This window comes from Bos indicus x Bos taurus, chromosome 15, assembly GCF_003369695.1.
Source record: "Bos indicus x Bos taurus breed Angus x Brahman F1 hybrid chromosome 15, Bos_hybrid_MaternalHap_v2.0, whole genome shotgun sequence".
In the NCBI taxonomy this organism is placed as follows: Eukaryota; Metazoa; Chordata; class Mammalia; order Artiodactyla; family Bovidae; genus Bos; species Bos indicus x Bos taurus.
Window position 1 is genome coordinate 27,279,804 of NC_040090.1, and position 15,896 is coordinate 27,295,699.

Below are 15,896 nucleotides of genomic sequence, written 5' to 3' on the forward strand. Positions count from 1 at the left end.
GCTGACATGGAGATAATAAATCAGTAAAGGAATCAGACCACATAGCTGTGTAGGTTTGTTTTTTTGTGTTTTTTTTTTTTTTTTCTTTCTAACCATGGTGCACAAAAAAGACTTCACAGCAAAGAAGGTAGATTATTAGATCCATGGACTATTAAAGAATGGTTAGATTAAAAAAGATGAGGAAATTAGGTCCCTGAAACTGTGAGTACATGCATGGCAATCCACTCCAGTATTCTTGGCTGGAGAATCCCGTGGACAGAGGAGACTGGCAGGCTACAGTCCATAGGGTTGCAAAGAGTCGGACGTGACTGAAGTGACTTATCACACACTCATGCACATTTCCCAAAGACAGTTCTGATCCAAGCTTAGTGTCTAGAAGTCAAAGTGAAAGTTGCTCAGTTGTGTCCAACTCTTTGTGACCCCATGGACTATATAGTCCATGGAATTCTCCAGGCCAGAATACTGGAATGGGTAGCCTTTTCCCTTCTCCAGAGGATCTTCCAAACCCAGGGATCGAACCAAGGTGTCCTGCGTTATGGGCAGATTCTTTACCAGCTGAGCCACAAGGGAAGACCAAGAAAAATGGATAGCCTGTCCCTTCTCCAGCAGATCTTCCCAACCCAGGAATCGAACCGGGGTCTCCTTCATTGCAGGCAGATTATTTAACAACTGAGCTATCAGGGAAGCCCCAAAGAAGTCAAGATATTCTTTTTATTTCCCTAGATCATGGTTCTGATAGTGATTCTGCTTTGCTCATTTTTGATGTGGATTTTATTAACTTTTTGGAGAGAGAGATGGCTCACCATTGGGCTGTCACTGCAGGTAAGCACCATCCTTAGTTGTAGCCCTGTCTGTCCAGATGTGTTCAGCCTGACTTTTGGCTTTCTCTCAGGTCTTTGCTCCCTACATACACCTGAGCAGCATATCTGCGATGGTTTTGCTTTCCTGGCCTGTGGCCTTCTACTTGATCCATTTGGAAGGAGAAGGTATGTCCTAAGGGTGGAACTTTCCCTGATTCTTCCAGCTCTGACTTTAGCTAGTGTACTTTACTCAGCCAGACAAGGTTGGTAGACAGCCAGCACTGTAGCTTTTTGAAATTCATTTAGCTTGTTACTCAGGCATGCTTCTTCTGGTCGAACTCACAACCCTACATGGCCTGTCACAGCATTTCTCTGATCAGACAGGCCCTCTTCTAAAAAGGGATTCTGCTTCTAGAAAAATAAGAATTTTCTCTCTGTTGTTACACATTGACTGGGAATAGATTGAAGTAGTTGTGGGGAGGGTAGAGGGAATTTTAGTTTTATTTGACCAGTGATGGTACAAGTCAGAGTTCTTTTAGTTTATATTCAAATATTACTATTTTCAACTCTAGAACCAAGTGCAGATATCCCCTGAACACATCTTAGTACTTCAAAACAGTCCCCAGTGAAATATCATGGAAACAAACAAGAGTCAAGAGCTGTATATGAAACTATTTTGAGAATGGAATTCTCTCTCAGCACCCTAACTGAGAAACAGGAGGATCTTCTTCTATGTCTTTTTTTTTTACTGCTGGTTAAACAGGAAGTGCCTGCTTCCTGACTTGTGCAAGGATGCAGGAAAGAGAAAAACTCAATTGGTAGTGTTGTCATTGAGTGTACACGTGTGTATGTGTATGTGACCAGTGGATTTTAGGAAATGTTTCTGGGGGCAAGAACTTACAGGAAATGTTTCTGGGGGCAAGAACTTACAATGACTCTTTTGTTTTTCATTTCCTGAATTTTAGCTAGAATGAGAAGATACCAGAATACTAGTGAAAGAAGAAGAAACAAGTGGTGTACTATGCTCACAAAGTTGAGAGGTTAGAGCTGGCAGATCTAGATTTGAAAGCAACATAGGTGGTAATTTTTAAGTGTACAAATGGGTAAAATCCTCCAAAGTCTAAAATAGTATGTGTTGGGGAGTGGCCAGTGATAACAGGTATTATGGTCAGGCTGTATGTGTGTGTGTGTGTGTGTGTGTGTGTGTGTGTCTGTGTGTCTGTGTCTGTGTGTGTATTTAAGAGATGAATGAGGAGAAAGAGAGAAGTGTCTACTATTTACTGAGAACCTGTGATGAGTCAACCCTGGCATATTAATTACATGAGATAGATGTTAGTAGCAAAATAGTTCCATTTTTCAGAATGAGAAAAGTGAAGATCCGAAGAGGTTAAACAACATGTCTAAGGCACAAAATTAGAAAATAGTAGTCTCGCTTTGAACTTGGATTTCTTTAAACTAGTATCCCTTCTACTATCCCTCACTGCCTTCAGTACAGGGGCATTTTAGGCTGATCCTTAAGGGCTTGAGGACTTTCTCAGAACCAACCAAACTACTCCTCCTTCTGAGAAGTTATTCCTTAACATTCCCTCTCCTTCTACCTCTTATACAACTCATTCCCTTGTAAATTTGCATTTGCAATAATTTTGACTTAATAACACTTTTTATTTGAATAGTTCTTTACTTTCAAGTCACTGAAAGAATATGGGGATATGACAGAAACTGAGAGTAAATCAATGAGTCCATAGATTCAATGAACCCATGCAGTAGGCATTTACTGACTGTTGTTTTGGGGATAGTTATTTGCTTGGGATGGTTCTTTATTCCTCTTTTCTTTTTTGTCACCTTCTCCTTCCAACTTTTTCAGTTCTGCAAGTGGTTGTTGGATTGCCCTTCCTCCTTATCCTTTTATGTCTCTATGTGGTGCCATTTGGGACTTATTCTCCCTGTGTTCAGGAGAAGGATAAATTAGCACCCAAGCCGGACTTCTTTGGTCATAGAGGTGCACCCATGGTAGGTCTGAGCATGATGGATGTTGGTGAGTACAGATGTGCATGGGTGTGGGTGAGACAATGGCACATCAGATCCAGGAGCCCCTGGAGAAGTAAAGAGTTTGGCTTGAGATGACAGAAATAAGGAGTTAAATGTAAAGGTTGGACTTGAACCCAGGTCACCTAATTCTCAGTCTTTTTTTTTTTTTTTATTGTACCCAATGACATTGCCTCAGATGAACCAAGTCCCCAAATCAGGTTCGGTAGAGTAGAATATAGGCAGATTCTTTGAAAAAAGAGCCAAGGGAGCCAAACTCTCCTTCCTAAAGTCTTGTCATTACTGGGTCCCCTCCCTACCGTACAAGGGATGTTGGCAGTAAAGACTGTGAGATTAAAGGCCTGATGTCCTTTTCTTACACAGCTGGGACCTGAGAATACCATAATGTCCTTTGAGAAAGCTGTTGAACAAGGGGCCCATGGACTGGAGAGTGATGTGCAAATAAGGTAGGAAAGAAGGGGCCAGGGTGGGAGGAGAAGAGACCAGTGCCATGGACGACTCCAGCCTGGCCTAGGCTGTAGAGAGGGCAAGCCCCTGGGAGTTTCTCCCATGTTCACATGGGACATCTGCCCATGACACACATACATGAACCACTTCTCCTTTACCAACCACACATCTGCAACCCCTACATGCTCATCACAGGCTCATAGATCACTCTGTGTAGTCTCCACACACAGCTCAAACTTGTACCCCCTACAAGCATGCTTATAACTCATTCCCATGCCCCACCTTAGCAACCTATTTAATTAACATTCCCTGGGTACCTACTATATTCCTACTATATCCTTCTTTTGAGTGCTGGGGAGAGGCAAATGAGTGAAATATAGTCCTGCCTAAGAGCTGTTCCCAGCCAGTGAAGGAAATAGGGCATGTTTACAAATAAACACAGTACAGGACCATGTGTGGTGAGGGCCGTCCAGAAAAGAGTAAGGCAAATGCAGTGGAGCCTCAGTGGAGGAGGGTGAGTACCCCTCCTACTCTGTGGAAAATGATCTTTGTGCTCAGAACTGTATTCGTGTTGCACCTTGAAGGAAAAATAGTATTTTCCCAAACAGAGATGGGGAATCTGGGTAGAGGCAATAGCTTAGCCAAAGGCATCCCAATGAGAAATAACTAGTTTGTGGATCAGTACATGATAAAGCCAGGATTAGAACTAGATTTCCTGATCCCAGACTAGGGTTGACATTATCTAACAGTGGTGTTACTCAGCTGTTTCATGCAGGATATTTTAAGCAGAACTGAAACTGGATGTTCTTCTAGAGCTTCTGGGTTCATTGTGCAAGTGCCTAGAGGTCGTGGCCTAATGTGGTCATGATGCTGAGCCAATGAGCTCCTGGCACATTGTCTTTCTCTCTTATCTTACTTGTGACTTCAACTTCGGTGTAGATGACCCTTCCAACCCTTCAGTTTCTCTGTGTCTTGATGTCTTCATTTCCCATTACCACTTCCTCCACATACCTCCACCATCCACATTGATGGTCATAATCTAGACTTAATCACTAATAAATATTGCTTATCAGTCATAGTCTAGCCAGAACAGGAATACCACAGCAGTAACTAGAACAGGAAAATCTAATATCAAGAATTACTAAGTAGTAAAATGGGGAAACAGTGGAAACAGTGAGAGACTTTATTTTGGGGGGCTCCAAAATCACTGCAGATGGTGATTGTACCCATGAAATTAAAAGATGCTTACTCCTTGGAAGGAAAGTTATGACCAACCTAGACAGCATATTAAAAGGCAGAGTAAGCCAGAAAGAAAAACACCAATACAGTATACTAACGCATATATATGGAATTTAGAAAGATGGTAACGATAACCCTGTATACAAGACAGCAAAAGAGACACTGATGTGGACTCTGTGGGAGAGGGAGAGGGTGGGATGATTTGGGAGAATGGCATTGAAGTATGTATAATATCATATATGAAACGAGTCGCCAGTCCAGATTCGATGCACGATACTGGATGCTTGGGGCTGGTGCACTGGGACGACCCAGAGGGATGGTATGGGGAGGGAGGAGGGAGGAGGGTTCAGGATGGGGAACACATGTATGCCTGTGGCGGATTCATTTCGATATATGGCAGAACCAATACAATATTGTAAAGTTTAAAAATAAAATAAAAATAAAGAAAGAAAGAAAAAATAAATAAAAAGCAGAGACATTACTTTGTCAACAAAGGTCCATCTAGTCCAGGCTATGGTTTTTCCAGTGGTCATGTATGGATGTGAGAGTTGGACCATAAAAAGGGCAGAGCACCGAAGAATTGATGCTTTTGAACTGTGGTGTTGGAGAAGACTCTTGAGAGTCCCTTGGACTGCAAAGAGATCCAACCAGTCCATCCTAAAGGAGATCAGTCCTGGGTGTTCATTGGAAGGTCTGATATTGAAGCTGAAACTCCAATACTTTGGCCACCTGATGCAAAGAACTGACTCATTTGAAAAGACCCTGATGCTGGGAAAGACTGAGGGCAGGAGGAGAAGGGGTCAACAGAGGATGAGATGGTTGGATGGCATCACCAACTCAATGGACATGAGTTTGGGTGGACTGAGGGAGTTGATGATGGACAGGGAGGCCTGGCATGCTGCGGTTCATGGGGTCGCAAAGAGTTGGACATGACTGAGCAACTGAATTGAACTGAATTGAAAATGTTGTTAACTTCTAAAAGAGGAACACAAGACTGTGGAAATGCACAAACAGCAGCTACTAAAACTTCAGCACATTCCACCCTGTTCTCTCCAAGAATTAGAAATACGTAAAAGAAAAAAAAAGTTTAAAACTGGACAAAATTCACAAACCATCTGACAGAAGACTCTGAAAGGTGGAGATTTGGAGGTGGACTGGCTGGTTCATAATATTGAAGGAACTTCCTAGTAGGGAGCAAGTTTCCTGTTGGTTGTTTTGGTTTTTTCCTCATATACCCTGACATGAGCTCTGAAGAGACGTGCACCGAAACACCTACAGCTGCAGAGGGAAAAAGAAAATCTGCTTTTTCTAGCCAGAGAATTTGCAGTAGGATTGCCCAGAAGGCTATAAATGTTTTGACCATACCAGTCCTACTCAGGGGAACACCACACAAAAGCCCCTCCCCTCCCTATCACAGCTTGAGGCTGTGGCCCTGCAGGGTATAAGCAAACCCCTGTAACGATTTCTGCCCTGGTATAAGAAGTGGTACCCCTCTCCTTTCTCTGCCTACTTAAGAGTGAAGTACTGAGAGAAGTTTTCTAGAGAAAGTGACTTTTTTGTGCTAAATATATTTAACATAAAACTTTTCATTTTAACCATTTTTAAATAAAATTTTGTTAGCGTATAGTTGATTTACAATATTGTGTTAATTTCAGGTGTACAGAAAAATGAATCTGTTATACATATATCTACTCTTTTTGTTGTTGTTTAGTTACTATGTGGTGTCTGAATCTTTTGTGGCCCCATGGACTATAGACCAAGTACCTCTGTCCGTGGAATTTCCCAGGCAAGTACTGGAGTTGGTTGCCATTTCCTTCTCTAGGGTATCTTCCTGACCCAGGGATCAAACCTGCATCTCTTGCATTGCAGGCAGATTCTATACTGCTGAGCCACTGGGGAAGCCCAGTCTACTCTTCAGTGTACAGTTTAATGGCATTCAGTATATTCACCTTGTTTTACTACTATCACAACCGTCCATGTCTAGAACTTCTTCATCTTCTCAAACTGAAGCTCCATACCTATTAAATAATAACATAATCCATATGGCATACAAAATCTGTTTTGATCAGCTGTTTGTGTTACTTGTAAGGCTTCCAGTCAATAGAAGACTATTAGTAGTTAAGATACTGGGAGTTAAAAGTTACGTATGAATTTTGACTGTGCCCATAACACCCCATTGTTCAAGGGTCAACTGTAGTAAAAAAAAAAAAAAAAAAAAATACTATCTATGAAAAATGTTCAAATAACCAAAAGAAAGCCAAAATGAGAAAACAGGGGAACAAAGTTGGAGCAACCAAACATCAAACTAGTATCAAAGTGGCAGACTTAAATTATAACATACCAACAAATATAATAAATATAAGTACTCTAAATATACAAATTAAGACATATACTGGTAGACTATATATATTAAAACATAATGCATTAAATACATATAGTACATAAACTATAAGCTGTGTACAATAAATTCACCTCAAATATAATGATATAGACAGGCTTTTCCCAAAACCTGGCTTAAAACTCAACATCTGAAAAACTAAGATCCTGGCATCTGTTCCCATATTTCATGGCAAATAGATGGGGAAAAAGTGGAAACAGTGACAGATTTTATTTTCATGGGCTCCTAAATCACTGCAGATGGTAATTGCAGCCACAAAATTAAAATTGCTTGCTCCTTGGAAGAAAAACTATCATAAAACAAGATAGCATCTTAAAAAGCAGAGACATCACTTTGCTAACAAAGGTCTGTATGGTCAAAGCTATGGTTTTTTCCAGTAGTCATGTATGGATGTGAGAGTTGGACCATAAACAAGGCTGAGTGCCAAAGAGCTGATGCTTTTGAACTGTGGTGCTGGAGAAGACTCTTAAGAGTCCCTTGGATAGCTGGAAGATCAAACCAGTCAATCCTAAAGGAAGTCAGTCCTGAATGTTCATTGGAAGGACTGATGCTGAAGCTGAAGCTCTAATACCACCTGACCACCTGATGCAAAGAGCTGACTCACTGGAAAAGACCTGATGCTGGGAAAGATTGAGGGCATGAGGAGAAGGGGATGACAGAGGACAAGATGGTTGGATGACATCAACAACTCCCATGAGTTTGAGCAAACTCCGGGAGATAGTGAAGGACAGGGAAACTTGGCATGCTGCAGTCCATCGGGTTGCAAAGAGTCAGACACAACTTAGCAACTGAACAACAACAAATAGGTTAAACTCAAAGGATGGAAAAATATACAAATAAAAGATGGAGTAGTTATATTAATATTTGACAAAGTAAACTTCAGAGCAGAGCAAACCACAATAAGCAGGGAACATTACATAATGATTAAAGTAAATTCATCAAGAGGACATAACAATTTTGAACGTGTGTGAACCCAAGAATAGAACTGCAATATACATGAAGCAAAAACTGACAAAACTAAAAGAAGAAATAGACAAACCTATAACTATAGTTGAGAACGATGACACCCTTCTCTTAGTAATTGATGTAAGACTAAACAGAAAACTATTAAATATGCAGAACAACAAGATGATGCTGGACTATGCCATCAGCCTACAGGATCAAAGTAACACTGATGGAACATTCAACGCAAGAACAGCAGAAGATATATTGTTTTCCAGTATCCACAAAACATATAATATAGACCATATCCTGGACCAAAAACAAAACAAAAACAAATTTAAAAGTACTGAAAACATACAGAATGAGTTCTCTGACCACAACAGAATCACACTAGAAATGAATCACAAAGTTAACAAGAAAATCTCCAAACACTTGGAAACTAAACAAATTCACTTCTAGATAATTCATGATTTAAAGAGAACATCTCTTGTATTACACATGTGATTTACAAAAATTTCCTTCCATTTTAAGTTCTCTTTCATTTTCTTGATGCCATCTGATTTTGACAAAAATGCAAGGCAATTCACTGACCACTGCCTCACACCAAATATATAAAAATTAACTCAAAATGGATCAGTGACATAAATATGAGAGGTAAAAGCATAGAATTCTTAGAAGAAAACACAAGGGTAAATCATGACTCTGGATTTGGTGGTGAGTCTTTCTATATGACACTAAAAGCATGAGCAACAAAAGGAAAAAATAGGTGAATTGGACTTCCTCCAAATTAAAACCTTTTGCTCATCAAAGGGCATTACCAATAAAAACAAAAGACAGATTACACAATTAGAGAAAATATTTGCAAATCGTACATCTGATAAGGATTTGTATTTTTAAATTTTTTTAAAATGTTTTGGATGGTGATATTCTATTTTATCCTATGACACTATTGCCACAAAATTGGCTTTACTATTTTGGCTTCAATAGGTATAAAAGAAAATGGATTACCATCTTCATTGCTATAATGTGTTAAGCATTAAGAGCAATGCCAAAGAATGTTCAACCTACCACACAGTTGCGCTTATTTCACATGCTAGCAAGGTTTCAGCAGTCCATGAATCAAGAACTTCCAGATCTACAAGCTGGGTTTCAGAGAGGCAGAGGAACCAGAGATCAAATTGTCAACATTGGGGCCCCCAAGATCAGTATCTAGTTTAATTGTTTCAGGTGGAAAGTATTCTTTGAGTTTCCATTTTTAAAGCATTTGGATTAAACAAAGAATAAAATACTGATGCCTACAGCAAAAAAAGAAAAAAAAATTGGCAAAGGACTTGAATGTATTTCTCTAGAAAATTTATGCAGTTGGCCAAAAGGCACATGGAAAGATACTCAACATCAGTAGTCACTGAAATTGAAAGTGAAATCGCTCAGTCGTGTCCTACTCTTTGCGACCCCATGGACTGTAGCCTACCAGGCTCCTCCCTCCATGGGATTCTCCAGGCAAGAATTCTGGAGTGGGTTGCCATTTCCTTCTCCAGGGGATCTTCCCTACCCAGGGATTGAACCCAGGTTTCCCGCATTGCAGGCAGACGCTTTAACCACTGAGCCACCAGAGAAGCCCCAAAGCCATTATCAAAATCACTTCACACTATTATGACTATAGTTAAAAACATAGAAAATAACAAATGTTAGTATGGAAGTGGAGAAGTTGTAAACCATGTACATTGCTGGTGGAAGTCAAAGTGGTATAGTCACTATGGAAAACAGCTTCTAATTCCTTAAAAACCTTAACATGGAATTACTATATGAACTAGCAGTTATACTCCTAGGTGTGGGTATACATTTTTATATACAATGAAAAAGTAGAAACAGATACTCAGATAGATACTTAGATGCCAATGCTTATGGCAGCATTTTTCATAATAGCAAAAAGTTGGAAACAACCCAAGGATCCATTAGCAAATGAATGAATAAATAAAACATGTGTGTGTGTGTGTGTGTGTACGTGTGTGTGATGGAATACTATTCAGCCATAAAAATTAATAAGGTTTCCAACAACAGGGATATTATAATACAGATGAACCTTGAAAACAATATGCTAAGGTGAAAGTAGCTAGAAATAAAAAAAGTATAATCCTGTGTGTATGAAATATCTAGAATAGGCAAATTCCTAGAGACGGAAAGTAAATTAAAACTACCAGTATTAGGGGAAGGGAGGAATGGTGAGTTACTTAATGGTTACAGAGTTTCTGTTTGTGCTAATAGAAAGTTTTGGAAACAGATAGTGGTGACGTTCCTATAACATTGTATATGCATGTAGTACCACTGAATTGAACACGAAAAATCGTTTTAATATGGCAACTTTTATGTTTTATATATTTTACCATAATGAATATAAGTGAAAAAAAAACTAAACAACAGAAGAAAAATAAATAGTACTAGAGAAATTGGACATCAGATACAATAAAAGTGACCCTCAACCTAAAGCTGGTGGTTTAGAGGAGAAAAAAGCACAAAAACTCAAAATTTACTAGGATTTAAATGCAAACTGTAGAATTATAAAATATTTAGAAAACCAAAGAGGGGGAGATCTCTGGGATTGGGACTGGCAAAGTATTCTTAGACTTTATACCAAAAGCACCGTCCATGAAATGAAAAAAACTCATAAATGGGATCTCAAAGTAAAACACTTCTATTCTGTGAAACACTTCTATTCTATTCCTTGTGAGGAGAATAAAAAGAAAAGTATCAGATGAGAAGGCAGTATTTGTAAAATATGTATGTCACAAAAGACATATATCTAGAATATATAGGAAACTGTCCAACTCAACAGCACAAAAAATATTCTGAACAAATCCATTTAGAAAATGGACAAAATTAATAATCAGTCACTTTTCCTAAGAGAATACACAGATAGCTAATAGGCACATGAAAAAATATTCAACTTTAGCAGATATTAAAAAGATGAAAACTAAAACTAAAATCACTACTTACTGATCAGAATGGCTAAGTTTAACAAATAGTGATATCTTCTAATGATAGTAGATAAACCAGATCACTCACACATTACTGGAAGAAATGTAGAATGGTATAGCTGCTCTGATAAGTTTAGCACTTTCTTAAAATACCTAATACATACTTGCCATACAACCCAGAAATTACACTACTACTAATTTATTCCAGAGGGAGGGAAAATTTGATGTTAATACAAAAACCTTTACATTAATGTTCATAACAGTGTTGTTTATAATGGGCAACATCTGTACAACTCCATTTTCCTTCAAGAAGTTCAAGAGGTAAATGGTCAAATGTGGTGTATCCATACTATGGAATACTATGCAGTCCCTGAGATTCTCCAGGCCAGAATATTGAAGTGAGTAGCCGTTCCCTTCTTCTAGGGATCTTCCCAACTCAGGGATCAAACCCAGGTCTCCCGCATTGCAGGTGGATTCTTTACCAACTGAGCCACCAAGGAAGCCCAAGAATACTGGAGTGGGTAGCCTATCCCTTCTCCAGCAGATCTTCCTGACCCAGGAATTGAACTGGGGTGTCCTGTCTTATAGGCAGATTCTTTACCAGATGAGCTTCCAGGGAAGCCCCAGTAGAATACTGCTCAGCAATAAAAAAGAAAAAAAAAAATGGGCAAAGGACTTGAATGTATTTCTCTAGAAAATTTATGCAGTTGGCCAAAAGGCCACCTATACCTATTGATACATGCAGCAATTTGGATGGATGAGTCTCGTGGGAATTGTGCTGCATGAAAAAAGCCAGTCTCTAAAGGTTGCATACTGTATGCTGTCTTTCTTATATAACTTTCAAAATCATAAAATTAAATGATTGAAAATACATCAGTGATTGCCTGGGATGAACAGGGGGAAAGAACATGATGTCTGTGGCTATAAATGATAAAAGATTGTTCTCATATCTTTACAGCTTTGCATATTGACTCTGGTGGTTGTCACCTGAATCTGTCTATGTGGTAAAATGAGCACATACACATTTAAGTGCATGTAAAACTAATGAAATCTGAATAAGGTCAGTGATTTTATCAATGTCAGTTTCCTTGTAATATTGTACTATATACAAGATGTTACTGTTGGAGAAAACTCACAGTATTATTTCTTACAAACCCAAGTAAATCTACATATATCTCAAAATAGAAATTTTTAAACAGACAAGAATGCCATCAGTTTAAAAAAACGACAATCCGATTCTAAAATTTATATGCAAAGACAGAGGAACTAGGATACCTACCCCAAAACTGACAAAGAATAAAGTTAGAGGACTCACGCTATGTGATTTCAAGACATACTGTCTAGCTACATTAATCTGAACAGTGTAGTAATGGAGGAGAATCAGACACGCAAATTAATTGAGCAGAATAGGGAATCCAGAAATAGATTCCAGTACATAAACCCATATGTTTATTTTTTACAAAGGCTCAAGATAAATGAAGTAAAGACAGTCTTTCTAATAAATGGAATTGGGACATATAAACTTCCATTATAGGGGTGGGAGTAGTAGAGAACCTCCTCCTTTAACTCGTATCTTGCTGGATTTATGTGAAAAAGTGTTCTGCCTATGTTTTCTCTATAAGTCTAACATTTTAAATATCGTTTTTTAGATATTTTGCAAAATAGTTAATGACCTTTTTAGTTAATTAAATACTTTACATGTTTTAAACTGGGGTTATGAATTTTAAATATTTTCTTTTTTTAGGTACTCCAGTGGTCTGATTTCAGTCTTTTCAAAATACTTTTAAGTAATTCATATAAGTCTAACAATTTAAATGAATTACTAGATAGACTTAAATGTTTTTATATCTTTTAAATCACTTTATAAATATAGTGAGATTTTAATTTATAATCATATTCTAGGTCAGTTGATCTATTTCACATTTTAAACTGGAGTTACAAAGGTAACCTAAGCCAAGATATAAATTTACCTGAAATACTAAATGCCCAACGATTTCTTAAGCACAGTACTAATAACAGGAATGTTTTAAATGTACGTAGATTAAACTCTTCATCTTTCCACTTTGAGACATATTTATTCACCTAGAAAACAAATGTTATCTGTGTTGGTTTCCCAAGTAAATATATTGTGGTGGCATTTTTTATTTAAATTTTTTTTAAATTTACAATATTGTATTGGTTTTGCCATCCAACATGAGTCCACCATGGGTGTACATGTGTTCCCCATCCTGAATCCCCCTCCCACCTCCCTCTCCATACCATCCCTCTGGGTCATCACAGTGCACCAGCCCCAAGCAACCTGTATCATGCATCAAATCTGGACTGGCGATTCGCCTCACATATGATATTATACAGGTTTCAATGCCTTTTTCCCAAATCACCCCACCCTCGCCCTCTCCCATAGAGTCCAAAAGACTGTTCTATACATCAGTGTCTCTTTTGCTGTCTGGTATACAGGGTTATTGTTACCATCTTTCTAAATTCCATATATATGCGTTAGTATACTGTATTGGCGTTTTTCTTTCTGGCTTACTTCACTCTGTATAATAGGCTCCAGTTTCATCCACCTCATTAGAACTGATTCAAATGTATTCTTTTTAATGGCAGAGTAATAACTCCATTGTGTATATGTACCACAGCTTTCTTATCCATTCATCTGCTGATGGGCATCTAGGTTGCTTCCATGTCCTGGCTATTGTAACAGTGCTGCGATGAACATTGGGGTACATGTATCTCTTTCGATTCTGGTTTCCTTAGGGTGTATGAACAGCAGTGGGATTGCTGGGTCATATGGCAGTTCTATTTCCAGTTTTTTAAGGCATCTCCACACTGTTCTCCATAGTGGCTGTACTAGTTTGCATTCCCACCAGCAGTGTAAGAGGGTTCCCTTTTCTCCACACCCTCTCCAGCATTTATTGCTTGTAGACTTTTGGATCGCAGCCATTCTGACTGGCATGAAATGGTACCTCATTGTGGTTTTGATTTGCATTTCTCTGATAATGAGTGATGTTGAGCATCTTTTCATGTGTTTGTTAGCCATCTGTATGTCTTCTTTGGAGAAATGTCTGTTTAGTTCTTTGGCCCATTTTTTGATTGGGTCATTTATTTTTCTGGAATTGAGCTGCAGGAGTTGCTTGTATATTTTTGAGATTAATTCTTTGTCAGTTGCATCATTTGCTATTATTTTCTCACATTCTGAAGGCTGTCTTTTCACCTTGCTTATAGTTTCTTTTGTTGTGCAGAAGCTTTTAATTTTAATTAGGTCCCATTTGTTTATTTTTGCTTTTATTTCCAATATTCTGGGAGGTGGGTCATAGAGGATCCTGCTGTGATGTATGTCAGAGAGTGTTTTGCCTATGTTCTCCTCTAGGAGTTTTACAGTTTCTGGTCTTATGTTTAGATCTTTAATCCATTTTGAGTTTATTTTTGTGTATGGTGTTAGGAAGTGTTCTAGTTTCATTCTTTTACAAGTGATTGACCAGTTTTCCCAGCATCACTTGCTAAAGAGATTGTCTTTAATCCATTGTATATTCTTGCCTCCTTTGTCAAAGATAAGGTGTCCATATGTGCGTGGATTAATCTCTGGGCTTTCTATTTTGTTCCATTGATCTATATTTCTGTCTTTGTGCCAGTACCATACTGTCTTGATGACTGTGGCTTTGTAGTAGAGCCTGAAGTCAGGTAGGTTGATTCCTCCAGTTCCATTCTTCTTTCTCAAGATTGCTTTGGCTATTAGAGGTTTTTTGTATTTCCATGCAAATTGTGAAATTATTTGTTCTAACTCTGTGAAAAATACCATTGGTAGCTTGACAGGGATTGCATTTAATATATAGATTGCTTTGGGTAGTATACTCATTTTCACTATATTGATTCTTCTGATCCATGAACAGTATATTTCTCCATTTATTAGTGTCCTCTTTGATTTCTTTCACCTGTGTTTTATAGTTTTCTATATATAGGCCTTTAGTTTCTTTAGGTAGATATATTCCTAAGTATTTTATTCTTTTCATTGCAATGGTGAATGGAATTGTTTCCTTAATTTCTCTTTCTATTTTCTCATTATTAGTGTGTAGGAATGCAAGGGATTTCTGTGTGTTGGTTTTATATCCTGCAACTTTACTATAGTCATTGATTAGCTCTAGTAATTTTCTGGTGGAGTCTTTAGGGTTTTCTATGTAGAGGATCATGTCATCTGCAAACAGTGAGAGTTTTACTTCTTCTTTTCCAATTTGGATTCCTTTTATTTCTTTTTCTGCTCTGATTGCTGTGGCCAAAACTTCCAAAACTATGTTGAATAGTAGTGGTGGAAGTGAGCACCCTTGTCTTGTTCCTGACTTTAGGGGAAATGCTTTCAGTTTTTCACCATTGAGGATAATGTTTTCTGTGGGTTTGTCATATATAGCTTTTATTATGTTGAGGTATGTTCCTTCTATTCCTGCTTTCTGGAGGGTTTTTATCATAAATGGATGTTGAATTTTGTCAAAGGCTTTCTCTGCATCTATTGAGATGATCATATGGCTTTTATTTTTCAATTTGTTAATGTGGTGTATTACATTGATTGATTTGTGGATATTGAAGAATCCTTGCATCCCTGGGATAAAGCCCACTTGGTCATGGTGTATGATCTTTTTAATGTGTTGTTGGATTCTGATTGCTAGAATTTTGTTAAGGATTTTTGCATTTATGTTCATCAGTGATATTGGCCTGTAGTTTTTTTTTCTTTTTTTTTTTTGTGGCATCTTTGTCAGGTTTTGGTATTAGGGTGATGGTGGCCTCATAGAATGAGTTTGGAAGTTTATCTTCCTCTGCAATTTTCTGGAAGAGTTTGAGTAGGATAGATGTTAGCTCTTCTCTAAATTTTTGGTATAATTCAGCTGTGAAGCCATCAGGACCTGGGCTTTTGTTTGATGGAAGATTTCTGATTACAGTTTCAATTTCTGTGCTTGTGATGGGTCTGTTAAGATTTTCTATTTCTTCCTGGTTCAGTTTTGGAAAGTTGTACTTTTGTAAGAATTTGTCCATTTCTTCCAAGTTGTCCATTTTATTGGC

The 15,896-nt window shown here is 38.1% G+C and overlaps 1 protein-coding gene across 1 annotated transcript in view; it reads left to right on the forward strand.

The window, feature by feature from the left end:
• The window catches only part of GDPD4 (glycerophosphodiester phosphodiesterase domain containing 4), a 97,323-nt gene that overhangs the window by 17,724 nt on the left and 63,703 nt on the right, over positions 1 to 15,896 (forward strand). Inside the window, exons 5-9 of the mRNA XM_027561966.1 lie at positions 724 to 822; positions 893 to 986; positions 1,766 to 1,840; positions 2,665 to 2,810; positions 3,210 to 3,292. Of these exons, the coding sequence (XP_027417767.1) occupies positions 724 to 822; positions 893 to 986; positions 1,766 to 1,840; positions 2,665 to 2,810; positions 3,210 to 3,292 (497 nt within the window). The remainder of the gene's footprint in view (positions 1 to 723; positions 823 to 892; positions 987 to 1,765; positions 1,841 to 2,664; positions 2,811 to 3,209; positions 3,293 to 15,896) is intronic.